The sequence below is a fragment of the Microcebus murinus genome, chromosome 18 (assembly GCF_040939455.1).
Source record: "Microcebus murinus isolate Inina chromosome 18, M.murinus_Inina_mat1.0, whole genome shotgun sequence".
NCBI lineage: Eukaryota > Metazoa > Chordata > Mammalia > Primates > Cheirogaleidae > Microcebus > Microcebus murinus.
The window spans coordinates 38,495,272-38,521,407 of NC_134121.1; the positions used below are offsets into that span (position 1 = coordinate 38,495,272).

A 26,136-nucleotide genomic window follows, 5' to 3' on the forward strand; every position below is an offset into this window, starting at 1 on the left:
ACTCTGTGCACCTCGGAGTTTCCATCAGGAAAAAGAAGGAAATGGCCGATGAGGTGTCAGAGGTACCTTCAGTCCACCCGTTTGGTTAGAGGGTGGGCACCAAAGAGCAGCTGCTCAAATGTTTGCTGAGCACATTCGCTGCACCTCTGCCTCAATCAGTGTTTGCCGGGTCAAATGACCAGCCGGTGCCTGTGGCAGCCAGCACGGCGGGGAGGACCAGGGGGCAGCGGAAGATGCTCTAGCAATGGCCTTGCTCACCTCTGCCCTGAGCGGAGCAGGGCAGCACCCTCCTGAAGAACTCTGGGCAAGCGTCCCCTCCTGCTTTCCTTCCAGACATCTTTCCTGAGCGCCTACTGTGCGCAGGCGCTGCGCCTGCTGGGGGCAGCCGGAATCCTGCACTCCGGTGTGGGAAGAGGACAGGAACAGGTGAACCCAGGCAGAGCACACCTCCCAGAGGGCGAGGAGGGCTGTGGGGACAGCTGAGCCCCTGCCGCAGGGGCACAGGGAAGTCCTCTCTGCGGCAGAGACCAAAAGCGCCCTAAGAGGGGAGTCGAGTGGCTGGGGGCGGCTGGGGCCCCCTGCAGAAGAAAAGGGATGAAGAGGCCCAGGGGGCGGGCAGCTGGCCACCCAGAGTAGGGGTGGGCGGGGGGCTGGCCATGTGTCCCTCCTCTGCCAACCTTCCTTTACCGGGGTCCCCTCCCAGGCTCTGTCTGCAGCCTGTCCCCACATGGGAGTGGGGAAATGTGAGACTACCATGGCCAGGCTGGTGGTGGGTGGGCAGGGCCAGCCCTCTCTGCTCAAAAGAGTTCCAGGCTGTGCCATGTCCTCTGGACCCCGCCCTGTCTCTGGGGGAGCCCACAAGGAGGGGAGCCCTTGTGCCCAGGGCATTCAGCGTCCCGCGTCCCATCCTCTCTCTCTCTCCATCCTAGATTGGCTTCTCTCCCAACACAGGCACAAAGGGACTCTCCTCCCAGGGGATCTTGACAGGCGTCAACTATTAATAAACCTCCAGGTGAGAGCCTGGATCTCCTGCTTCCAGAGCCCCGCAGCCCTCCCGAAGGCACCGTGGAAACAAACAGGCCAGGTTTGAACCCAAGCTCTGCCACTTGCTTGCTCTGTGACCTAGAGTAAGTCACTTACTCTCCCTAGGCCTCGGTTTCCTTATCTATAAAATGGGGGGTAATGATCCAGTAATCCCTCCCAGGCAAGTTCACGTGGGGGCCACATATAGCAGGTCTTTCCCTCCTCCTTCCAGAGGATCTGAGAAAAGAGCAAGATGCCAAGGGTCCAAAGGCTGGCAGCCCCTGGCGACTCCTAGAAGGCAGAAAGGGAAACCAAGGCAGTGAAGACTCGAAGGAGGCTGCTGAGAGGAAGGCACTGGCAGCAGCAGATAGGCAGAGCAGCAGGTATTTATTCTGCGTGTCCTGACACTGAACACCGTCACTCCGCCCCATCCATCTCTCTGCTTGTTCAGAGCCTGGGGCTAGCGGGACCAGGAGCTGGGACCAGCAGGCGGGATGCGCCTGGCCAGGCATCGTGGCTGCTCCCTGAGTGGACAGAGAAGGGAGGGTGAGGCCAGGGCTGGACCTGGAGCAGCTGGAGGAGGGACAGTGGAGGGCTGAGAGGGCCAGTCCCTGGTCTTCCTGTTCTCCCCACCCTGACCCTCCCCCCCAAGTGCTTGGCATTGGGGGCATAGCCCTGGCACTGCTGGGCACCCCCACTGCTGCCTCAGAGGGGCAGACAGGTCCATGCGCCCCCTCCCCCGACTGCCCCCATGCTCCACATTTGCCCCAGCCTTGAGACGGAGGTCACCTCGTTCCCAGAAATGAGGCTGGCAGTGCCCACTGAACCCACCTGGCTGGGCCCTCAGTGCTGGTCCAGGATGAGAGGCACCTGGGCGCTGTCCATGCGGGGGGGCAGCCGCTCGCCTGTGCGCACATTGAACATGGGCAGGGTGGAGAGTGGCCGGGGCACCTCGCGGTTTCCTGCCATCTGCCGCAGCTCCTCTGTGTTCCCGTGGATGGTGCAGTGGTGAACCATCTGGATGCTGGAGGCACAGGTTAGGGGACCATCAGCTCAGGGACTCAGTCGCCCCAGGGTTCAGCCTGGCACTGCTTAAGAGCCACCCTGCTGTCCTCCCCACCAGTCAAACACGGGCTGAGAGCACAGGGAGCAAACAAGAAGTTCTGTGGTGCCTGCTCCATGCCCAGTGATTGAGGCACAGGCTCTGGGTGCAGACAGCCTGGATTCAAAGCTGTGTGTCCTTGGCAAGCCGCTTAGCCACTCTGTGCCTCAGTTTCCTCAACTGTAAAATGGGGATAATAATATCTACCTCCTAGGATTGCTACGAAGATGAAATGAGAAAATATGGCTCCAGGTTTAGAACAGTGCCCAGCAATGGTAACTGCTCATGTGATACCAAGACATGAATAGATATCCACAGTGGATTTATTTTTCCAGGCCAGCATTTGCCGGACTTAATACAATATTTTGTTTTCATATTCTGGTGACCCTCTTCGTCCCTTCTAGCACTCGGCTCCCTCCTTCAATATTTTCTCCAACCACAGAGCATCTAACCCTTCTCCTCCCTCTCTACCACCCCGTCCCTGTGTCCCTGGGTCAGGCTGGCAAAGCTGCCTCCCCCTTTACCCTTTCTCACCTCCTCAGTTTGCCTGAGCTGTCCCCCCTTCCAGGAACGCCCTCCCCACATCCTGCCAGGCCTTGAGCACCTCATCCTTTGGCCCCTCGGGCGTGTCCTCCACTCTCTTTGTACCCTGACCCCCCCTTGGCCCCACCCCAGCCCACCCCCAGCACCGACCAGTTCCCAACACAGAGTCTTGTCTCCCTGGGCTTGTTTCAGACCAGGGCTCCTTGACGCCGGGCACTGAGCTCTTCCCTGAGATCTACCAAGGGGCTGGAAGTCCCAGCAGCACTAAGTGGCCACACCCACAGAGAGTCCTTTCTGAGCACTAGCTCCAGTTCCTCCTCAGAAGGCTCAGCCTCGCTGTCTTTGGACATTCCCAGAGACTTACTTTCTGCTGTCCAAGGGTAAACTTTAGTTCATTCCGACAGGCAGAGTAGCACGGTAGTTAAATATGAAGACTTGCTTTGAGTTTGAATCTGGATTTCACTGCTTCCTGGCTGTGTGACCTTGGGCAAATTATTTAAGCTCTCTGTGCCTCGGTTTCCCCAACTATAATGCAGTTGTTCTATGAATTAAATGAGTTAACATAGAAAAAGCAGCCGGGCGTGGTGGCTCACGCCTGTAATCCTAGCACCCAGCGAGGCCAAGGCGGGAGGATCGACCCGGGTCAGGAGTTCAAGACCAGCCTGATCAAGAGTAAGACCCCATCTCTATTAAAAATAGAAAGAAATTAGCCGGACAATTAAAAACAAAAAAATTAGCCTGGTGTGGTGGTACACGCCATAGTCCCAGCTACTTGGGAGGCTGAGGCAGGAGGATCACTTGAGCCCAGGAGTTTGAGGTTGCTGTGAGCCAGGGTGACGCCACGGCACTCTAGCCTGGGCAACAGAGTGAGACTCTGTCTGAAAAAAACAAAACAAAACAATAAAATTGGGTTTTCTTAGAGGGGCTGGGGCCCCAGGCAGGGCTGAAGCAACCCCACTTGCCACTCAGTTACTGATTAGATGGGAGAGGGAAGTAGTCCCCACCCGTGTCCAGGTCTCGGTCAGTGGACACGGACTCCAGAGACTGGCCAGTTAGATTACAGAAGAGACTTCCCAGCTTCACGCTGAATAGGCCACACTCCCTGGGGCAGGCGGGGCTGAGTCCTGTCTGGCCAGTGGGAAGACGTGGAGTCATTGTCTAGGGCCGGGGGAGGGTCAAGATGAACTCTAGAGTCTGGAATTTGGCAAGCTGGGTTGTCCAGAGCACAATTTTCCATTCCCAGGCGAGGGGAGACTGAGGGAAAAGAGGGGAACCGGCGTGTGGACGCTGAGACGAAGACACCGGGCAGGTGATGCCCCCGCGGAGAAGGGCCCCAGTCCGTGTGCCCCCGCTCACCCCCAGGCCCACATCTGGGTCTCATTACTCTGGCAACACACAGGTGGAAAAATGTTCACCGGCTGTTTTTTGAGAGCCCAAGCCAGACCCCGCAGCACCTTCCCCGCAGTCCTTCCACATCAGCACTCAGGCAGACACACGGACAGGCGGCCTTCCCACACACGCATGCGCACGTGCACACGTGTGGCCTGGGCTCACCCACACGCAGGGAGCCACCAACACCCGGCAAGCCCGCCTCTGGCACACAGACCCACGGGAGAGGGTGGTCAGGGCCCAGAGGATTCTGTGACCAGTAAAATCTGATCTGGGTGAAAAACAGGCAGTAGAATCACCCTTTCGGGTAAATTTGAAAAAATGGGAGACATGGAAGAAGCAGAAAAAAATAGGATTTTGTAGAAATAAACCAACACGAAATCCAAACCAACTAAGGCAAACATCGCACATTGTAAATTGGTTATTGATTTCAAATTGATGGAGGAAGCAGATTTTCCTGATAACGTCTGAGCCACAGAATTGACCCAGGAAAGCAGAACCTGGCAGAAATACCAGTCACAAGAGAATAAACCACCATAGCAGTAGGTACGATGGGTTAAATTTGGGCAGCACCCCCCCCCCAAAAAAAGGAATCAACTTGGGAAATTTACATGAAAAATCTCTGATCCCGATGGGGAAAAATTCTATAAAATAAACATGAAAATAGAAAGTGAAAGCAAAGCCTTTTAACTGCTTTGTGTAGAAAGTTGCTCAAGGAATGAAATCGATTTCACGTAGATCAAGGAATTACATCTCTTTTCACCCTGGAAAATGTATCCCTCACCAAATTCCATAAATGCTGCTGTAATTCTGATGTCTCAAATGTTTGCATTCCTCAACCCAAAAGCCAGTGATGGGCCGAGATGGTGGGTTTAACCCTGGGGGCCCAGAACGCCCCTAGACGGGCTCGAGCAGGTACGCGCATGGTCCACACACGTGGCCCGTGCAGCGGCAGCGCCCCTTGCCAGGTGGCCCAGCACGTGGGATGCCCGCACCATCTGGCATCTCCTGTCCACCCCTCCCAGGAGGAAACAAAGGGGCCACTGTGACCCCCACAGGATTCTGGTGGCCTCACAATGTCCCCCTGAGGTCACCACAGACATAACCTTGCCACCCCCTGCACCCACAGCACCAGTCTGCTGAGGCCAAGCGTGGGTGATCATCCTCGGTCCTCCCTCTGGCCACCCAGGGGAAGGCGTGGGCCGGAGCCGCACGAGGGAACCAGAACAGGGACGCACCTCCCCCACCCACTGAGGAGCAGCGCAGCGGGGCGTTTCCAGCCGCCATCCTGGAGGTCCTTGCACCCAACTCCCTTCACCTGCCGCAGGGAGAGATGCAGAAAGACACTTCACAGCTGCCTACGTCCGCGCCCCGGGCCTCAAGCACTGCCATGAGTGGAGGCCGGCAGGCCAGCGTGTCAGGGGTCTCTAGCAAGAGTGAGGCTGGGCACCGAAGCGGTTCCAAATCCCACCAGAAGCCCACCATATCCAAGGTGATCCTGAAGACTGTGGCAGACAAGGGAGTAGGCAAGCGCGTGTCCCTAGCCACCCTGAAGAAGGCTGTTGCCACCATGGGCTACAACATGGCACGAAACACCCGTTACTTCAAGCGTGTGCTCAAGGGGCTGGTGGACACGGGCAAGCTGAAGCAGGTGACTGGCAAGGGGGCCCTGGGCTCCTTCTGCATGGGCAAGAATCAGGCCTTCAAGTCCAAGCTCCAGGTCAAGAGAAGGCGGCAGCAGCAGCAGCGGAGGTCTGGGCAGCGCCGCCCTGGGCAGCGCCGCTCTGGACAGCGCCGCGCTGGACGGCGCAGGTCGCCATTGGGCTCCAGACAGGGGCACAGGCGGCCCTTCAAGAGGGCCTGCAGAGGGGCCAAGGGCCGCTACCATTAACGGGCCAGGCCAGCAAGTGGTCAGAGGCGCCAGGCCCGCCACAGGCTCAGTGCAGTGGAAATAAAAGGAGCCTGACTTATTTCACACCTGCCTCCTGGAATCTGGGGTTCAGGGGTGTAGCAGAGGAAGGAGACGAGGGGCGCAGAGGAGGGGTAAGTCCTTGGTAGGAGACTCCTAGGGCAAATAAGAGCAATGGATTTGGGAAGGGCTGGCAGTGCTGGAAGCATCCATAGACAGAGCTAGTCCAACCACGTGTTCCTGCAGGGGAGGATCTGAGGCCAGAAAGGATGATGGAACAATTGTGTGCTGGCCTGGACCCCGGGTGTCTGACTCATAGTGTGTGTGTGTGTGTGTGTGTGTGTGTGTACACACATGCTGGGAGCCTCTTAAGTTGCTTCTCAAACTCCTTCCCACAGAGTGGCATTAGGTACCCTTCTCCTGTGACACAAAAGACTCTTCTATGGGACCAGCAAATACGAAAGCAAGGTCACGCTAGGTCAGGCCCAGCAACCGACCAGCCCAGGGCTAGGGCTCAGAGGTCAAGGCTGGCTCATCTTCCCAGAGTAATCTGCTTTGTCTATGCTGCCCGGGGAGGCTGGAGGGCCCAGTTTGGCCATCTAGGCGGACTCCCACCCAGCCCCCAGCTCCCCTACTCACTCGGAGGTGGCCAGGTCTCTCTTCAGCCTGTGGAAGAGCGGGGGAGAGGGTCAGCTCGGCTCTGGCCTTGGCCCAAGGGTGGTGGTTTGTGTGTGATTACCCACAACCTCCTCCTGGTGCCAGGCCAGGTGGGTCCCCAGCCCCGAGCTGTCTAGAAAGGGGCCCTACACTCCTTTCTGCCTGGGAACCCGACTCTCTGAGGGGTCTGGGTCCCCATGCAACACAGGTGCCACAGGGTGTCCCATGGGTATGACCATCAGTGGGTGCCTCCCCACCCTCCGTCCACACACGCACCGTCCCTCCCGCCGGCAGCACATGATGTAGGCCAGCAGCAAGGTGAGTAGCAGGGCCACCAGCAGGGGCACCAGGAGGGTGACCAGAGCGTCCACTAGGAAGTCACGGGCCGGGGCCTCAGTGGGTGGGCAGAAGAATGGGTCATGCTCCAGGATCCCGTCGCCTGGGGTTGGGGCCTCATCTGCAGGCTCTGGCACTGACTTGTCCACCTGCACAGAGAGCCCAGGGGTATCTGGCAGGACACAGAGGCCCCCAGGGGACAGGGCAGGGTTCCAGGGACATCCTACCTATTGCCTCATGCAACCACAGGGCTCCTCCTGCCTACCTCGCTCAGCTCGTGTGACCTAGCTGGACAAGCACTGGACTAGGAGGCTGGAGAGACAAAGTCCTGGAGAGGCAGGGCAGCACAGTGGTTAGCGCACAGCTCCGGGGTCTGACTGCCTTGGCTTGAATCCCGACTCAGACAAGCACTTAGCTGGGATGACTTACTTGATTTTTTTGTTTTTTTTTTAAAGACAGAGTCTCACTCTGTTGCCCGGGTTAGAGTGCTATGGCGTCAGCCTAGCTCACAGCAACCTCAAACTCCTGGGCTCAAGCGATCCTCCTGCCTCAGCCTTCCAAGTAGCTGGGACTACAGGCATGCACCACCATGCCCGGCTAATTTTTTCTATGTATTTTTAGTTGTCCAGCTAGTTTCTTTCAATTTTTAGTAGAGATGGAGTCTGGCTCTTGTTCAGAGCTGGTCTCGAACTCCTGACCTCAAGCAATCCTCCTGTCTCGGCCTCCCAAAGTGCTAGGATTACAGGCATGAGCCACCACGCCCAGCTGGGGTGACTGACTTTTAAGTGCCTCAGTTTCCTCAGCCGTAAAGTCGATAATAGTGGCATCTGCCTGCTGGAGTAGTTGTGAGGATAAAACATGTTGATTGGACAGTGCCTACCTAGCAAGTGCTTAAGAATGTTGTCAATTACCAGGTCCTGGCTGTCAACCCGAATAAGTTCCTGCTCTGTCAGCAATTCACAGGACACTAGCAGCGGGACCCCGGGTACCTCAACTGAGTGTCCCAGAGCTGTAGTAAGCATCCCTGAGTTATAGTATGGAGAGCTATCAGCTCCTGGCTGCAGGCCAGTTTGCTAGGAGGCACCTTAGAAGGAAGCAGACAGCTGTCACGCAGAGGTCCTTGGTGGGGAAAGAGTTTGGGAACCAGCCTGGGGGGTGTGAGTGATTGTTTTAGATGTTGGGCTGGACAGCTGTGGGACGCCAGGAGTTGGAGACCCCTTAGGGGGAGTGCAGACTCTGTCGCCCTCTTGTGGGAGAAGGTAGAACTTCAGGGTGTGTGGGAAAGACCGAGACCAAGACCACTGACTAATTGAGGCCAAGACAGACCATCAGAGAAGCAGGGACTAGACAAATCAGAGACTGGAGTGGGAAGCGGTGTGGAGGGAGGGGGGACTGTGATGGGCCATGCCCCACCCCCACCCCAAGAACCAGGGTCCCTCCTCACCAGGGACACATTGCACCAGTCAACACGGAAGTAGGGTGCCAAGGTGTCATAGCAGGACAGAAGTGGAGGCTGGCCCTGGGTGCAGCGGGCATGGCTGTCGGGGGATGCCACCATCTTCAGGCAGGTAGAGAAGGGTGAGGCAGAGCCCACCTTGATGTACACCCTGGGCCCAGAGACAAGTCACTGTCAGCAGAGCAGGGGCAGGGACACCAGGCACCGCTCTGCCGGGTGTTGTTGAAGCTGTCCTGATTGCAGGCTGTGACCTGGGATGGGAGAGGGGAGGAGGCCTAGGAGGGGGTTTAGGCAGGAAATCTGGTAAGCAGGGGCCCTGGCAGGAGAGGTCGCAGGGCCCCCGAGATCTGGGGTTATAGTGAGAGTGCACAGAGCACCCGACTCTTCTGTGCTGTAGGAGGCCTTAGTCCCCAAAGAATGTCCTTTGATGGATGGATCTTCTGTCCTCACAGGGCACCAGGAAGTAGAGAGTTCAGGGTTACCAGGGCTTGGGCTCAGAAAGCACAGGAAGGAGATGGGGGTGGGGCTGGAGGGCAGTGGACAGTGGTGTGAAGCTGGGAGGTTGAGGTGGGCATGGTAAAGCCCCACATGGAAATTAGGGAGACCCTGTTCTATGCACACCACCCAGACAAAAAACAAGCTCCCTCCTCTTTCAGGAAGCCCTCCTGGGTTGCACACCTACCCTTCCTTGCGACCCTCAATGGGAAGTGGGACACGGCCCCCACGGTCCAAGGCAGAAGTGATGTTGAGCAGCTGGAGCTCCCCGGGCTCCCAGAGGCCCCCCAGGGCTGTGAGGAAGTGGCTGGCTGGTGTGGAGGGCAGCACCTCTTCCACATCATGGCTGCGAACCAGGAACTCAGCTTGGTAGGGCAGCAGGGGACCTGGGAAGGCCAGGTGGGCACCTCAGCATCACCCAGGCCCCAGCTCTGCCCCCCAGATGCTTCCCAAGCCTCCCCCAAGCTCCTCCCCACACCCCCATGCCACCACAGCCTTTCCTGCCCCGCAAGGCCCTGCACATCACCCCGCCGGCCCAGCGGCCCTGCCCCAACCCCCAGAGGCTCACTGACTTGCCAGAGCTGCCCCAGCCCCAGAGCCTGGAAGCCCAGTCCAGGGAAGGGGCGGGGCGGGGCGGGAAGTACCTTCTGGGTCCCCCGTCACCAGCACCAGCCTCTGCCTAGTGGTGTCGAAGCTGTCCCGATTGTAGGCTGTGACCTGGGGGACGGTGAGGAGGGCTCAGAGGTGGATCAGGAGAGAAACCTGGCGCAGCTGGAGCCTGGCAGGCGGGCTGAGACGCCGCGCCAGATTAGAGGTATGTAAATTATATGCAAATGACCACGGCGGAACTCCCGATCCCCACCGGCAGGGCGGCTCCTAGGAGGCCGCGCTGCCCCGCCCCCGTGAGCTTTTGAGGGTCCCTGATGGCACCTCGATGACCTGGCGCCCGCGATCTTCTGGGGTAGCGGTGCCGTAGAGGAAGCCAGGGTGGCGGGGGCTGCGCTGGGTGTAGCGCAGCCACCGGGGCAGGTCTGGGTGTCCCTGGAGGTGGGCATGGTAGGTGATGCGGACGGTGGGGGGCACAGCTGGCAGAAGAGAGGAGAGGGGTCGGAGTCACAACAGGAGCCCCGAAAGGCACAGCCCAGCCCTCCCGGTGCCGTCAGGCCCCTCTCACCGCCGTCCTCCGGAAGGCGCAGAAAGGTCGCGTGATCCAAGGTGTGCACAAAGACGCGGCCCACAAGCGGGTGTAGGGTGGTCTGCTGGGCCTTGGTGCCCCCCAGCCCTGCCAGGAGACCTGCGGGGACCCCACAAGTCCCAAACACACAGACCAGCCTCAGTGCCTTCCCTTCCAAATCCTGGTGCCCCTATGGGACTCGGAGAAGGGGGCTCCCTTGCGGGCTCCCTGGAAAGGACCAGCCCGCAGTGGGAGGGGCAGGCCTGGCTGCGCTGGACATTGCCATCGGCGACAAAACCCGGACTTCCATTTGGTTTGGATTTCTGGGGCCGCCGCCCCCACGAAAACCTTTCCACGCCTCAATCTGGGCTCCCCAGTAAGGGTCGCAGTGGGCAGGGACTGATGTTGGGCTATCTGTGTGTGTGTGAGGGGCACTTGGAAAAGAACTCATGCCAAATGTCCCAGAGGCTGGAGGGGACGGGGACAGGAAGGAGCCTACAGAGGAGGGGGTAGCCACTCTGGGACCCAGAAACCCCCTTCTACCTCCCCTAATACCCAGGGAGGAGCAGGGCCAGCCCCAGGGGCCAATAGGAGCTGAGTGAAGGGGACCCTAAGCCCCAAGAGAACTGGAGGACCTGCCCACCAGCCCCACCCTCCCTCTCAGGGCCAAATTTAGCCTGGGCCTAGGCAGAAGCAGTGGCTGCCAGCCCATTAAAGGGCCCACAGCCCTCCGGGCCTGGCCTGGCAGGCCCACCCGGCCCTAGGACACCCCCAGCCCTCAGAGCTCCCAGCCCACATCTCACACCCCACATCCCAGAGCCCAGCTCCCAGCCCGGCCTGCTGCTGGCCACAGCTGCAACACCCCAGAACCCTGCCAGCCCCCGCCTCGCCCGTCCCAGAACCCCCCTCTAAGGACCCTCCTTGCTTCCATCCCATCACTGCAAATCCCCTCCCTCATTCTGGACCTCCCCACTGAAGAAGGCCCCAACTTGCCCACGAGGACAGGAATCCAGGTTAGCATGGCTGCCATGGCTGGGCTGGCCTGGCCCTGCCTGTGAGTGACAGAGACAGGGGCAGGGAGGAGGGCGGGAGGGAGGGAGAGGAGGAGTCCCTGAGCAGCTGGGCCCCATCCCCGCCCAGAGCAGCACTAAGCTGGAGAGGACACCCTCCTCACACACAATGTCCTCCAATACGTTTTCTAAGGCCCCAACCTGACTACCTTAAAATCCTGATGGCTCCCATTCCCCTTCAGTTCCCAGCCCATGCCCAGCTGGGGGCTCTCCAACACTTCCTGCACCTGCCCTCCTGTCTAGAACCCCACCTCTGCCCACCCCCCTCCCCCACCCCCACCCCAGGTTCCTGCCAGCCTCCCTCTGCCTCTCCCTGGAGTGACAGGCCCTCTGAAGCCTCCAGCCTCTGCCCAGCCGTTCCCTCTGCCTGGGGTTCCCGTCCCGCCTTCATCTGAGCAGCAAACTTCCAGTCACCCTTCCAGACCCTGCAGAAACATCCCTCTTCTCTCTGAAGCCTTTCTGCCCACCCTCCTTCTCCTAGGCCAAGCTGGGTGACCCCCAGCCCCTGGGTGACCCCCTGTCCCCTGTGTGAGACCCAACCACTCAGCACTGTGAAGTGGTATTGGTACTCTGAGCTCCTCAGAGACTGGGATCTTATTATCTTCACATCCCTACGCCTACTAGTCACCTGGCACAGGGCCTGTGACTAGTAGGTGTAGCAGCTGGGTGACAGCTTCCTTCACAGCAAATGAGCGTGTGGTTCACTCAGCCCTCACCCCCAGACCAAACACCCTGAGCTCGTAGGTCTGGGGAAAGAGCGCCCTGGACAGGAACAGCCAGGTAGAGACAGGTGAGCGGAGGAGGTGCCCTCTCTGGCCCACAGAGTCGGAGCTAAGCACATGGGCCCAGAGGCGGGCACACGTGTCACCTTGGGCACAACTATACACTGGCAAGAATAGCACTTGCTCTTTGGTCAGCGTGAGGAATCCCACAGCAGTTCCATGAGCAGGTACCATTATTGTCCCCATTTTACAGATAGTAAAAACGAGGCACAGGGTGAGTAGCCCCCTCAGGGCCACGTTGCTGAGCAGCTGAATGCACATGAAGTGCTCAGCCAGGTGCTCACACAATCAGCGCCAGCCGTTAACATACTCGTGGGCACCACTTCCCCTTCCTTCTTGCGTCTGCCAAGGATCTTGGTGCAAGTGTGACCAGGATGCGGTGTCTTCCTCTCCCTGGGTCTCCCACTCAGGGCGGGCAGAGGGGCACTCTGCCCCGGGGCCACGGCCACCAGGGTTCGCATGTCCTTGGCGCCCATGCAAGCGTTCCTCAAAGGTCTCAAGACCAAGGGTGCAGCCCCCTCACCCCCACAACCCAACGCCCCAGGCAAGGACGACTGGGACCTGCCCTGGGTCTGGCCTAAGGGCAAGGTCCAGTCTCCAGCCTCTGCCCAGCTGTTCCCTCTGCCTGCAGTTCCCGTCCCCCCTTCATCTAAGCAGCAAACTTCCAGTCACCCTTCCAGACCCTGCACAGACATCCCTCTTCTCTCTGAAGCCTTTCTGCCCGCCTCCCTCTCCCAGGCCAAGCTGGGTGACCCCCAGCCCCTGTGTGAGACCCGGCTACACAGCACCGTGGCGTGGTATTGGTGTTGGCCTGCACACGGGGGTAACTGGTGGCAAGGTTACTTAGTCCTTGTCCTTTCTTCGCTCTCTCCCCACCTGACTGTCCCACCTATCCCTGGAGAGCCACCAAATTCTAGAGTCAGCGTCCACTCCGGCTCTCAGACAAGGTGGTATTTGTCCCAGAATCACCTTGGCATGTCTCTGCAGACGGAGGAGGGAGGAAGAAAGGTTCCAGAGGCAGGGGGAGCATCAGAGGGCTCTAGGGGAGCAGGCAGAAGGGCCAGAGCCGGGCAGCTGCTCAAGCCTCACCCCTGAGCTTCTCCGTGTGACTCCCCTCCCTCCTCCTTTCTGCCTGCCCTGCTATTTTTGGAGCCACCCACTCACACCCTCAGCTGTCTTAAGGTAACAATGCCTGTACCCGAGTCATCAGGCGCATGAAGGCCAGCCTTCTTTAATGGAAAAGCTGCAGCCACCTCCTCTTCTGACTCCCCCCTAATTCAGGGGAGCCAGGGACTATCCTAGGAGCCAGCTGGAAGTCCCCAGAAAGCCTTCTCAGGCCTCTAGCCCACAGGAGGACCTCCCCAACTCCGATCTGTCTTTACTGCAACCTGCTGCTGTAACACACAGCACCTTCTATGTCTTGGGACCTAGGGGTAGGACAGGGGAAAGGAGGCTGGGGGGTGGTCCACAAGGTCTTTAAACTTCTTACTTTGAAAAAAATTTTAAAGTATACAGAATAGGCCAGGCGAGGTGGCTCATGCCTGTAATCCTACTACTCTGGGAGACTTGGCGGGAGGCTTGAGTTACAAGTTCAAGATCAGCCCGAGCAAGAGTGAGACCCTGTCTCTACTAAAACTAGAAAGAAAAAAATATTATCCAGGCGTGGTGGCAAGTGCCTGTAGCTCAGTTCCTTGAGAGGCTGAGGCAGAAGGATCCCTTGAGCCCAGGAGTTTGAGGTTGCCGTGAGCTAGGCTGACACCACGGTACTGTAGTCCAGGCAATAGAGCCAGACTCTGTCTCAAAAAAAAAAAAAAAAAGTATATGGAATAATATTATGAGTCCGCTGTATCCATCACCCAGATTCAACAGTTATCAACTCAAGGCCAATCTCGTTTCATCTATACCCACTTCCAATTATTCCTCCCATTCAATTTTATCTGTCAATATTTCGGTGCATATCTTTAAAAAATAATGACTCTATTTAACATAATCACATATGAACATCATCAATAACTCCTTATTACCAAAGTTCCAGTGTTCCAATTTCCAATTTCTCATAAATGTCATTTTTTTACAATGTATTTGTTTAAATAAGGATGCAAATAGGGCACACACATTGCAACTAATTGATAGGTCTTTTATTTTTATTTATTTATTTATTTATTTTTGAGACAGAGTCTCACTCTGTTCCCCAGGCTAGAGTGCCATGGCGTCATGCCTAGCTCACAGCAACCTCAGACTCCTGGGCTCAAGCAATCCTCCTGTTTCAGCTTCCTGAGTAGCTGGGACTACAGATATTCGCCACCATGCCCGGCTAATTTTTTCTATATATTTTTAGTTGGCCAATTAATTTCTTCCTATTTTTAGTAGAGAGGGGGTCTTGCTCAGGCTGGTTTCAAACTCCTGACCTTGAGAGATCCGCCCGCCTTGGCCTCCCAGAGAGCTAGGATTACAGGCGTGAGCCACCGTGCCCGGCCTGATTGATAGGTCTCTTTTAAATCTCTTCAAACCTATAGGTTTCCCCATCCATCTCTCTCACTTCTCCCTCTCTCTCTCTCTCTTCTCTCTCTCTCTCTTTAAAGGAACCAGATCATTTCTTCTGTAGTTTTCCACAGTCTGGATTTTGCTGATTTCATGTCTAGGATGTTCTTTAACAGGTTCCTCTGACCTCGGTATTTCCTGTACCTTGTTATGGCCTGTAAATTGTAGTTGGATCTAGAAGCCTGATCAGGTTTAGGCGCAGCTTTCTTTGGCGAGACCACTTCATAGGTGGTGGTGGTGTTCTTCCATCTGGAAACACATCGTGTGTTTCTGGGGCCTTAGCTTTTTTTCCCCTCTAAAATGGTGATATTCAAAATTCAATCATTCCTTCCTTTATTAGCTAGAATATTTCTAGACAGAGAAACTGCTCCTCACTATTTGGTTCCTGAGTGGTATAGTGCACATAGGAAAGATGAGATAAATGCTCGATTCTTTTTCTATATTTATCAGTTTCAAAATAAATTGATTCCCTGGCATCCACCAGACTGTAACCAATTCAGGTTTTTTCTCCCCACTAGTAGTATAATTATGAATTTGTGGTTTAAATATATTTGATTGCTTCAATTCCTTGCAACAAGTGTACCTCCTGGTGCTCAAATTGTCCCAGCTGGAGAACTGCCTGGGGGACGTGGGGGTCAGGTTCTCCCCGCCTCTCCCGGCCTTGTCTCAGCCGGAGCTGCCATTGCAGCTGCCTTATCCTGCCACCCTGTCTGCTGAGCGAGCTGGCTCTCTGTCCTCGCTTCTTTGCCATCTCTGCCCATTGGTGCCTAAATATAAGCCCTCTGGCACTTTGTCCCTGTCTCTCCCCATCCAGGTGACTATTTTCTGAATGAATGAATGAGTGAATTCTGTCAATTCTGTCTCATTCCACTTCCGTCTCTAGGAACCTGTCTCCCTAAGTCTCTTGATGTCTGAGGCCCGTATGTTCTTTATCTGCATCCACACGTTGTCGTGAGGGACAAAGGAAAAGGATTGTCGTCCTTGTGATCTGATTCCGCATCTGCCTCCCAGACTCCACCCACATCTTTCTCCCGCATCCTCTTCCCCGCCCCCAGCGCGACAACAAAGGCTGCGACTCGGTGAGTGCGCCACGAGAGGGCGCGTTCGCTGGCTGCAGCCCGGCCCTGCGCCTGCGCAACGCTGGGGCAGAGCTGGGGGTCGGGGCGGGATGGCGGCGGAGCGCCCGCCCCGGGCTGGGGACGAGCGTCACTATTACGTGTTGAGCGCCGCAGTAGGGGACCGGAGGCCACGGGCTGCGCCTCATCCTTCCCTTTCCGATCCAGAGGATGTTCTTCCCTATGGAAGGAGGAGACCCGCATGGAGGCAGGGGGCTAGACAGAATGATCTCTTCTCCGCTCCACCTCCACCCACCCTAGCATCTATATGAACCCTCTGACTTCCAGGGACATTTCCATATCCTCCATATCCCCCCAGACACTGGGGTACCATCTTGAACACCTAAGTGTATCTCCAGAACATTCCCCCCCCCCTTTTTAGAGAGGGGGATCTCGCTGTATTGCTCAAGCTGGTCTTGAACTCCTATACACTTCAGCATTCTCCCACCTCAGCCTCCCCAGTAGCTAGGACTACCGGTGTGAGCCACCTCACGCAACTACCCACCTTTTTTATTGGTGACTTTGCAGCCCTCGAAGTGGTTCCTTGAGCCTCCAACCGACCAAAGCCATCAAACATGAGTTCCAGAATGCCAGAGACCATTCCTGGCCAAGCTTTTTGGCTTACTAGAGAAACAGGATGGGGGAGGGGAAGGGGACTGTCATAGATGTCACAAAACAGTGCTCTGCACACCTGGATCTCTGGACACTGAGCCCAGGGCCATTTCTACCCAGACACTCCCTGTATGTAAAGTGGGTGTAAGAAGGATCAATGAGATAATGGAAGTGGAAGTGCTTTGTAAACTGTAAAGCTCAGGAGAAAGTAAGGGGTCTTTTATTTATTTATAACTAACAGTGCAGGTTAATAGCTGCCCAGGGCCAGCCCACTGGCATGGCCTGAGAGCTGGATTTAGAGGTCAGATTTAGAAGCCACCATTCACTGATAGACAGATTAGGAAAGTAAAAGAGACAAAATCACTGACATCATTTGTAGATGGTATTACTTATATAGAAAATCCTGAGACCACTTGCTCAAGGCCTCTTGGGTATGGCTCCGGGCATGGTCCTCATGGCTCAGAATAAACCTCTTTAAATTATTTTTTAAAAGGAAGAAAGAAAATCTAATAGATTCTACAAGCATATTATTAGAGTTATTAAGTGAGCTCAGCAAGGTTGCTGGACAAAGATCAACATCCAAATACCAATAAACTACAAAATTCGACAGTGCTGCTATACACTATCAATAATTTATTAGAAATCATTGTATCTTTTTAAAAAGCAATCATTCACAAAAAAATGTACAGAATCCAGAAAAAAACTCAGACATTTCAAGATATGTTATGAAGGCAAACATTCTAGGCTATAAAAGGAATAAATGGAGACATGTAGAGACCTATTCAGTTTAGGAGTACAAAGCCTCAGTATCATGAAGATGATTTTCTCCACATCAATCTGTTGATCCAATGCATGTCGAGTAAATATCCCAACAGGATTTTGCACAGAGCTAGACAAACTGATTGTAAAGGGAAGAGCAAAGGCTAGACAATTCTGAAAATGAACAAGGAGAAGGGCCTGCCCCTAACAGATGCCAAGACTTTTTTGAAAGCGATAGTAATTAAAACAATGTGGTATTGGTGCCGGGCTAGACAAAGGGATCGATAGAATAGAGTGCCCAGAAACAGATCCAAGCATATGTGGGAATTTGATTTATGATGGTGGTGGCACTGCAGCTCAGTGAGAGAGAAAATACTATTCAATAAAAACTGTTGTGACAATTGGCTTTTCCTATGAAAAATCTTCACACGATCCATAACTATGAATTCCAGATGGATGAAAGAACTAAAAGTGAAAAACAAAACTTTAAAATAATTAGGAGAAAATACAGAACACCTAAGGGTAGGAGAGTATTTATTAGACAAGAGACACACTTGCAAAAGATGGACTGATTTTATCATATTACCCTCAAAAAAAGCCTTCTGCTGTGAAAATGGCATTACAAAGTTAACAGACAAGCAACAGTGTGGGTGTCAATGTTGGCAGCACATACAACAGATAAAGGGTTAATATTCAGAATATAGAAAGACCTTCTAGAAATCAAAAAGGACAGGACAGACCTTTTGAGTGCCACTCCAAATAGCATCCTTTCCTTTCTTCCGCCATAATAGAACCTTGATCTGATTCAAGGGTTTGGGCTTTGGGGGAAACTGGGCCTTCCCCAGCCTCATCAGGTGAACTGTTATTGGTCTAAATATAGCGCAATGATTTTGTTTCTCTGGTCAGTGACTGGTTTAGGCGTGGACATTTATGCAATTCTGGTCACCAAGATGGGAAGAGAGATTGCCTGTGAGGCCCATGGAAAAGACTCTAATAAGAAACCATTGGATCAAGGATCGGCCGGGTGTGGTGGCTCATGCCTGTAATCCTAGCACTCTAGCAGGCCAAGGCGGGCGGATGGCTCCAGGTCAGGAGTTCGAAACCAGCCTGAGCAAGAGCGAGACCCCCTCTCTACTATAAATAGAAAGAAATTAATTGGCCAACTAATATATATAGAAAAAATTGGCCGGGCATAGTGGCGCGTGCATGTAGTCCCAGCTACTCAGGAGGCTGAGGCAGCAGGATCGCTTGAGCCCAGGAGTTTGAGGTTGCTGTGAGCTAGGCTGACGCCAGGGCACTCACTATAGCCTGGATAGGAAAACAAGACTCTGTCTCAAAAAAGAAAGAAAGAAAGAAAGAAAGAAGGAAGGAAGGAAGGAAGGAAGGAAGGAAGGAAGGAAGGAAGGAAGGAAGGAAGGAAGGAAAGAAAGAAAGAAAGAAAGAAAGAAAGAAAGAAAGAAAGAAAGAAAGAAAGAAAGAAAGAAAGAAAGAAAGAAAGAAAGAAAGAAAGAAAGAAAGAAAGAATCGGACCGGCTGAGGCTGCGCAGCTGGGAAGGGACAGCGGCTACTGCAGCACTAGGGTGTCAGTTGTGGGTCCTGCCCGGAACACTTCAGGTCTGCTCTGCAAGGATATATAATAACTGATTGGTGTGTCCATTTAATACAAGAAAATGGAAACTGAACAGCCAGAGGAAACCTTCCCCAACACTGAAACCAACGGTGAATTTGGTAAAGGCCCTGCAGAAGATATGGAAGACGAACAAGCATTTAAAAGGTCTAGAAACACTGATGAGATGGTTGAATTATGCAATCTGCTTCAGAGCAAGAATGCTGGGGCAGTGATTGGAAAAGGAGGCAAGAATATTAAGGCTCTGCGTACTGACTACAATGCCAGTGTTTCAGTCCCAGACTGCAGTGGCCCCGAGCGCATATTGAGTATCAGTGCTGATATTGAAACAATTGGAGAAATTCTGAAGGAAATCATCCCTACCTTGGAAGAAGGCCTGCAGTTGCCATCACCCACTGCAACCAGCCAGCTCCCACTAGAATCTGATGCTGTGGAATGCTTAAATTACCAGCACTATAAAGGAAGCGACTTTGACTGCAAGTTGAGAATGTTGATTCATCAGAGTCTGGTGGGAGGAATTATTGGGGTCAAAGGTGCTAAAATCAAATAACTTTGTGAGAATACTCAAACAACAATCAAGCTTTTCCAGGAATGCTGTCCTCATTCCACTGACCCATTCCAATAAGTCATTCTTATTGGAGGAAAACCTGATAAAGTTGTAGAATGCATAAAGATCATTCTCGATCTTATATCTGAGTCTCTCATCAAAGGACGTGCACAGCCTTATGATCCCAGTTTTTACGATGAGACCTATGATTATGGTGGTTTTACAATGATGTTTGACAACCACCGTGAACGGCCTGTAGGATTTCCAATGCGGGGAAGGGGTGGTTTTGACAGAATGCCTCCTGGTCGGGGCGGGTGTCCCATGCCTCCATCTGGAAGAGATTATGATGATTTGAGCCCTCGTAGAGGACCACCTCCCCCTCCTCTTGGGTGAGGTGTCCAAGGTGGTAGTAGAACTCCGAATCTCCCTCTTCCTCCACCACAACTTCTTAGAGGAGGAGATCTAATGGCCTATGATAGAAGAGGAAGACCAGGAGACCACTACGATGGCATGGTTGGTTTCAGTGCTAATGAAACTTGGGATTCTGCAATAGATACACGGAGCCCATCAGAATGGCAGATGGCTTATGAACCAAAGGGTGGCTCTGGATATGATTATTCCTATGCAGGGGGTTGTGGCTCATATGGTGATCTTGGTGGACCTTTTATTACTACACAAGTAACTATTCCCAAAGATTTGGCTGGATCTATTATTGGCAAAGGTGGTCAGTGGATTAAACAAATCCGTCATGAGTCAGAGCTTCAATCAAAATCAATGAGCCTTTAGGAGGATCCGAAGATTGGATCATTACCATTACAGGAACACAGGACCAGATACAGAATGTACAGTATTTGCTGCAGAACAGTGTGAAGCAGTATGCAGATGTTAAAGGATTCTAATGCAAGATATTTTTTCTTTTTTATAGTGTGAAGCAGTATTCTGGAAAGTTTTTCTAAGACTAGTGACGAACTGAAAGAGTCCTGCATCTTTTTTTTTTTTTATCTGGTTCTGTTTAAAAAGCCAACATTCCTCTCCTTCATAGGTGTTTTGCATTTGAGGTGTAGTGAAATCTTTGCTGTTCACCAGATGTAATGTTTTAGTTCCTTACAAACAGGGTTGGGGGAGGAGGGCATCCAAAAACTAACATTGAAATTTTGAAACAGCAGCAGAGTGAGTGAATTTTATTTTTTGTTCATTGTTGGTGGTTTAAAAAAAGTTTCCCCCATGTAATAATTGTGAACACCTTGCTTTGTGGTCACATTTGGGGGTGGGACAGGGAGGAAACTAACAATAGTCCACATGTCTCTGGCATCTGTTTAGAGCAGTGTGCAGAATGTTATGCTGTTTTGTAAGAAATGTTTTATGATTTTTAAAATAAATTTAGTGAACCAAAAAAAAAAAAAAAGAAAGAAAAGAAAAAAGAAAGCATCAATTGCCTTGGACACTGTCGTCTACATGAGACACCTGGAAATGAGGCAGCCATCTTGGGACCATGAAGGGCCAGTCTATAAGAGAAGCCAACACAACAAGGAGGGTATTGCAGAAAGACAAAAAGACCCTGGTCCTTGCTGTTACAGTTGAGTCTCTGAATTAACCAACCCTAGGACTTCTTGTTGTGTCAGATAATAAAATTCCTTTTTGCCTAAAGCCCTTCTAGCTAGGCTTTGTGCTGTCACTTGCACCAAAAGCTACAATAGGCAAGAAAAGGATATGTACATAAGTGATTTGCCTAGAGGAAACCCCAGATGGCCAATGAGCACAGTAAGATGCTCGACCTCATAGGCAGGGAATGCAGCTTCAAATGAGATACCAGTTCACACTCATCGGATTGGCAAAAATAAGTCTAACAAGAGCAAACATTGGCAAGGAGATGGTCACACAGGACATCTTGTACAAATAAATGCTGGTGGTGAGAGGATAAATTGGTTCGGCTGCTGCAGAGAGCAGTCTGGCAGTACCAGTGAAGTTGAAAGTGTACCTGCCCTACAATCCCAGCTTTCTACTTCTAAGTATATACTCTAAAGTTGGGTTTTGAGAAAAGTGCAAGGGTGTTTATGCAGCCCTCCTTAAAATAGTGAAACATTGAAACAACCTAAATGCCCATCAGTAGAGGAACTGATAAATAAATTATGGCTTAATCACATGATAAAATAATAAACAGAAGTCAAAATGAGCAAACCAAATGGACAAATGAGACTCCACTGCGAAAGTATGGTGAGTGGGAAAAGGCACAAAATGGTACAAATAATAGTGTGATAGCTGTTACATAAATTTTAAAAATATAGAACTCCATAAAGCAGCACTACTATGTGCTGCTGTTTTATGAATACTTAAGTGTGTAGGGAAAATGTGAAATTATGGACTATACTTAAAAAGGAAGGAAATTCAGCATGTATCATCTTTGAAAACATTATGCTAAGTGAAATAAACCAGACACAAAAGGACAAATGCTGTATGGTTCCATTTATATGAGGTACCTAGAGTAGTCAAATTCACAGAGACAGAAAGTACCACAATGGTACCTGGGGCATAAGGGTAGGGGGAGGAGGAGTAATTGTTTTATGGGTATGACGTTTCAACTTTGGAAGATGGAAAAAGTTCTGGAGGCCAGGCGAGGTGGCTCATGCCTGTAATCTTAGCACTCTGGGAGGCTGAGGTGGGCGAATGGCTCAAGGTCAGGAGTTCAAAACCAGCTGAGCAAGAGCAAGACCCCATCTCCACTATAAATAGAAAGAAATTAATTGGCCAACTAAAAATATATAGAAAAAATTAGCCGGGCATGGTGGTGCATGCCTGCAGGCCCAGCTACTTGGGAGGCTGAGATAGCAGGATCGCTTGAGCCCAGGAGTTTGAGGTTGCTGTGAGCTAGGCTGACGCCACGGCACGGCACTCTAGCCCGGGGAACAGAGTGAGACTCTGTCTCAAAAAAAAAAGTTCTGGAGACAGTGGTGTTGGTTGTACAACCATGTGGATGTACATAATGCCAATGACTTGTACACTTAAAAATTTGGTTAAAATGGTGAATTTTATATGTATAAATTTGCTGTAACCGCAAAATAATAATGCAAAAGTTATGGTCCAGAAAGGATGCATTTCAAATTTGTGAGTGTGGGGAGGGTGGAAAACGGGACAGGGGGATAAAAAGGGAAGGTTTCAACTCAAACTCGAATATTCTCTTTCTTTTATATGAAAAAACCCAAAGCAAAAATGGCACATTGCTAGCTAGCATTTGTAAATTCTGTTTGTTAGGGGATTCTCTGAACCTCCCTTGTTTTTTTTGAAACAGTGTCTTACTCTCGCCCTGAGCAGAGTGCCGTGGCGTCAGCCTAGCTCAGAGCAACCTCAGACTCCTGGGCTCAAGCAATCCTGCTGCCTCAGCCTCCCGAGTAGCTGGGACTACAGGCATGCGCCACCATGCCCGGCTAATTTTTTCTACTTATTTTTAGTTGTCCAGCTAATTTCTTTCTATTTTTTCAGTAGAGACGAGGTCTCACTGTTGCTCAGGCTGGTATCAAACTCCTGAGCTCAAAGGATCCAGCAGCCTTGGCCTCCCAGAGTGCTAGGATTACAGGTGTGAGCCACCATGTCTGGGTCTGCCTCTTGTTTTTGTTTTTGTTTTTTTTTAAAGAAAACAATATCTTTTACTTTTTTTAAAAAAATCACAATCTGGCTCATGGATTTTTTTTTTCTTTTTTTAAAAAAACAATATCTTTTACTTTTTTCTTTTGTTTTTTTTTTTACTGGCTCTTGTTTTTAAAGAAACTTTCATGGGCCGGGTGCAGTGGCTCACACCTGTAATCCTAGCACTTTGGGAGGCCGAGGTGAGAGGATTGCTTGAGCTCAGAAGTTCAAGGATGCAGTGAGCTATGATGAGACCACTGCACTCCAGCCTGGGTGACAGAGTGAGACCCTGTCTCAAAAATAAAAAAGAAAGAAAGAAAAAAAGAAAGAAACTCTTTTTTTTTGAAACAGAGTCTCACTCTGTCACCTGGGCTAGAGTGCCATGACGTCAGCCTAGCTCACAGCAACCTCAAACTCCTGGGCTCAAGTGATCCTCCTGCCTCAGCCTCCCGAGTAACTGGGACTACAGGCACGTGCCACCATGCCCGGCTAATGTTTTTTCTATTTTTAGTTGTTTGGCTAATTTCTTTCTGTTTATAGTAGAGACAGGTCTCGCTCTTGCTCAGGCTGGTCTCGAACTTCTGAGCTCAAGCAATCCTCCCGCCTCGGCCTCCCAGAGTGCTAGAATTACAGGCATGAGCCACCGCAGCTGGCCCAAAGAAAGAAACTTTTAAAACTAAAAAAATAAGGCTAAATAATAAAAATTGTCTTTAGAACTGCCCTGAAGGGGCAAGGTTTTCACCTGTCACCTCCACGGCCACATGAGTCCAAGGGGCGGAGTGTGGGAGACCCGAGCTGGTGTTATGGAGGCTGTACCTGTGCAGGCTTCATGCGAGCCTGGCAGAGCCGGGCAGGGGCAGTGGGGATGGGAGATGTCAGGGCCCCCTTTCCCCCAACCCAGTGCAGGCAAGGCAAAGGCTGGCAGAAACAGGCGACTATGAGAACCATTAGCCCTCTCAGGCCCCCACCACACAAGATCCAGAGGGCACATGAAAAATAGGAACCATCAAAATACAGAATTGTGTATTATTAGTAGTGGGAGCAGACAGTAGGAAGAATTCTTTGAATCTGCTGGTGACAAAATATATTGGCTAATCTTTCTGATTATTTTTTTTCTTTGACCTCCCTGCATATCTCTAGCGCTCCCACGGCTATGGCTGTCTGCGTTGCAAAATACATATTTACAGGCCCTCTACGCCCAGCTAAATATAGGCTTTCTTTTAAAGCAACTGATGATTTGGAGAAATCTTTCCTCTGTCCCACTCCTTCCCCCATCCCTGAACACACACACACACACACACTCCCCCCCACACACACCCTGACTCCTCTCAGTCTTTCCTCTCTCCCCTCTGGTCTCCAAGATGTATCTGAACTTTCCAGGTGCCACTGGAGTGCAGTGTGGAGAATGAGAAAGAAACGGGCACAGTGAGGGAACAGGCAGCAAGGCAGTCTCCCAGCTATGGGAGGACCCCAAGGGACCCCTCTCCCTGCAGGGGCAATGGTGGGCTTACAGCACCGACAGGTAGGAATGGAAACACTCTGGGAGGTAGAGAAGGGAGGTCACCTTCACCCCAAGAATGATCCCAAAAGCTTGCGAGGAACTGAAGGCAGGGGCTGCTTATGTTTCAGAATTTCACATAGTGGACCTTAAAAGGCAACGACAGACCCAAAGTGCCATGCAGACACACTTAGAGGCCGGGTGTGGTGGCTCACGCCTGTAATCCTGGCGCTCTGGGAGGCTGAGGTAGGCGGATTGCTCGAGGTCAGGAGTTCAAAACCAGCCTGAGCAAGAGCTAGACACCGTGTCTACTATAAATAGAAAGAAATTAATTGGCCAACTAATATATATATATAGAAAAAATTAGCCGGGCATGGTGGCGGATTGCTTGAGCCCAGGAGTTTGAGGTTGCTGTGAGCTACGCTGATGCCACGGCACTCACTCTAGCCTGGGCAACAAAGCAAGACTCTGTCTCAAAAAAAAAAAAAAAAAAAAAAGATACACTTAGAGATGCAAACACTGATGTTCATTCTCGGGCATACCTGCTCACGCAGGTGCACGCACGCACACACCCATACACGCTTGGGTACTCGTGCGGTCAGTAAGAGCCTACACTCCGGGTGCCGCCTTTGTGCCTTATGCCTTGAGAGCTCATTTAATGCTGGCAGCAATTCTATGAGGTTGGTATATTATCTCTGTCTTACGAATGAAGGAATTTGTTGAAGTTCCTTAGCTGGCAAGTAGCAGGTGGAAATTGTAACAAAGAGGCTCTGGCTTCAATGCCCATGTTCTGCTGTGCTCCTCACACGGAGTGGAGGACACCTGGGGTACACCCAGTGTCCCCTGTGCTCAGGAGACAGACATTCAAGTTGAGCTTTTGGAGGAAATTGCAGCTTAGGGAAGGGAAATGACTAGCCCAAGGTCACCCAGCAAACAGGTGGAGCTAGGACTCAATTCAGGCCTGGTGAATCCTAGTCTGGTCTCTTTCCTCTAAAACTAGGTACACTACTTCTCAGCCTTACTCATTCGCCCTGCGAAGGGGTCAGCCAAAGGCCACTAAAGGCCTTTCCAACACTGACATCCTGGATTCGAGTTGTACACATACAGGCATTCCTTTTCTGCATTCTAGAACCAGCCCTAGTCCCTGGGAGAGGTTGACAGATAAAGGGGAGTGACTGGGGCCACAGGCTTACCACAAAAGGGCCAGAGGGTGGGGTCTAGGCCAGCCTCTGCTTAGATGACCCTGGCCAAGGAAAAACCACTTTTAGAGGCTGAGTCTCAAAGCCCCAGGGCTGGAAAGAGAAGCCAGCCTTGGCAGCCAGCCCTGGCTTGAGCCCAGGGTGCTGAGGGCCTGGGACTTATCACACATCAGGCCTCTCCACGCCTCTACCACCTCTCTGCAGTTACACCTAGTGTTTAAAAGGAGCCAGCCTCAGGGAACAGTCCTCACAGAGCATCTTCCCACAGGGCCCTCATCAGAGGCAGGGTATGTGGGAAAACAGGGAGGGGCTTTACCAGGAGGAGAGACAGGCCGATTATCTCCACCTACTGCAGCCTCTGGCCTTTTTAGCTAGGCTGGGAAAGCCATCTCCTTCCCCACATACCCTATCTTCTGTGTTTCAGCCACTCTCACCTCTCCCTGGGCCTCAGTGCATCCTCCCAGAGCACAGAGGGGGATAAATGACTTGTCCAAGGTCACACAGCTAAGAAGTGGTAGAGCCAAGATTTGAACCCTGGCCGCCTGGTTCCAGGGTCAACCTTGGGAACCACTTCACCCTCTATGCCAGGGCAAAGTTAAGGAAGAAACTTACATCTGAAGACTACCAGGCAACTTGGCCATCAAGCTCTCCTCCAAAAGAGAAAGGGTGGTTAAATAATCC

General features: G+C 52.2%; 2 protein-coding genes and 1 pseudogene across 3 annotated transcripts; 2 read left to right on the forward strand and 1 right to left on the reverse strand.

The window, feature by feature from the left end:
• Positions 1-1,393: 1,393 nt before the first annotated feature.
• On the reverse strand, positions 1,394-11,165 carry SGCA (sarcoglycan alpha). 2 transcript variants are annotated; one of them, XM_012789740.3, is made up of 10 exons: positions 11,078-11,165; positions 10,085-10,204; positions 9,841-9,995; positions 9,555-9,627; positions 9,098-9,296; positions 8,404-8,566; positions 6,900-7,108; positions 6,606-6,632; positions 1,855-2,047; positions 1,394-1,547 (listed from the first exon to the last, which is right to left on the reverse strand). In XM_012789740.3, exons 1-9 carry the CDS (start codon positions 11,112-11,114, stop codon positions 1,867-1,869), a joined length of 1,164 nt encoding a protein of 387 aa, XP_012645194.2. In that variant the 5' UTR covers positions 11,115-11,165; the 3' UTR covers positions 1,394-1,547; positions 1,855-1,866. The 2 variants fall into 2 exon arrangements, with proteins under 2 accessions (XP_012645194.2, XP_075850596.1); XM_075994481.1 differs by lacking the exons at positions 6,606-6,632; positions 6,900-7,108.
• On the forward strand, positions 4,921-5,948 carry LOC109729508 (histone H1.9-like). The gene is given in 3 exon segments (XM_020281214.2): positions 4,921-4,972; positions 5,385-5,473; positions 5,475-5,948. Coding segments are annotated over 3 exon segments (615 nt in total).
• Positions 11,166-18,436: 7,271 nt separating the features above from the next.
• On the forward strand, positions 18,437-21,250 carry LOC105885107 (heterogeneous nuclear ribonucleoprotein K pseudogene; annotated as a pseudogene).
• Positions 21,251-26,136: the final 4,886 nt, after the last annotated feature.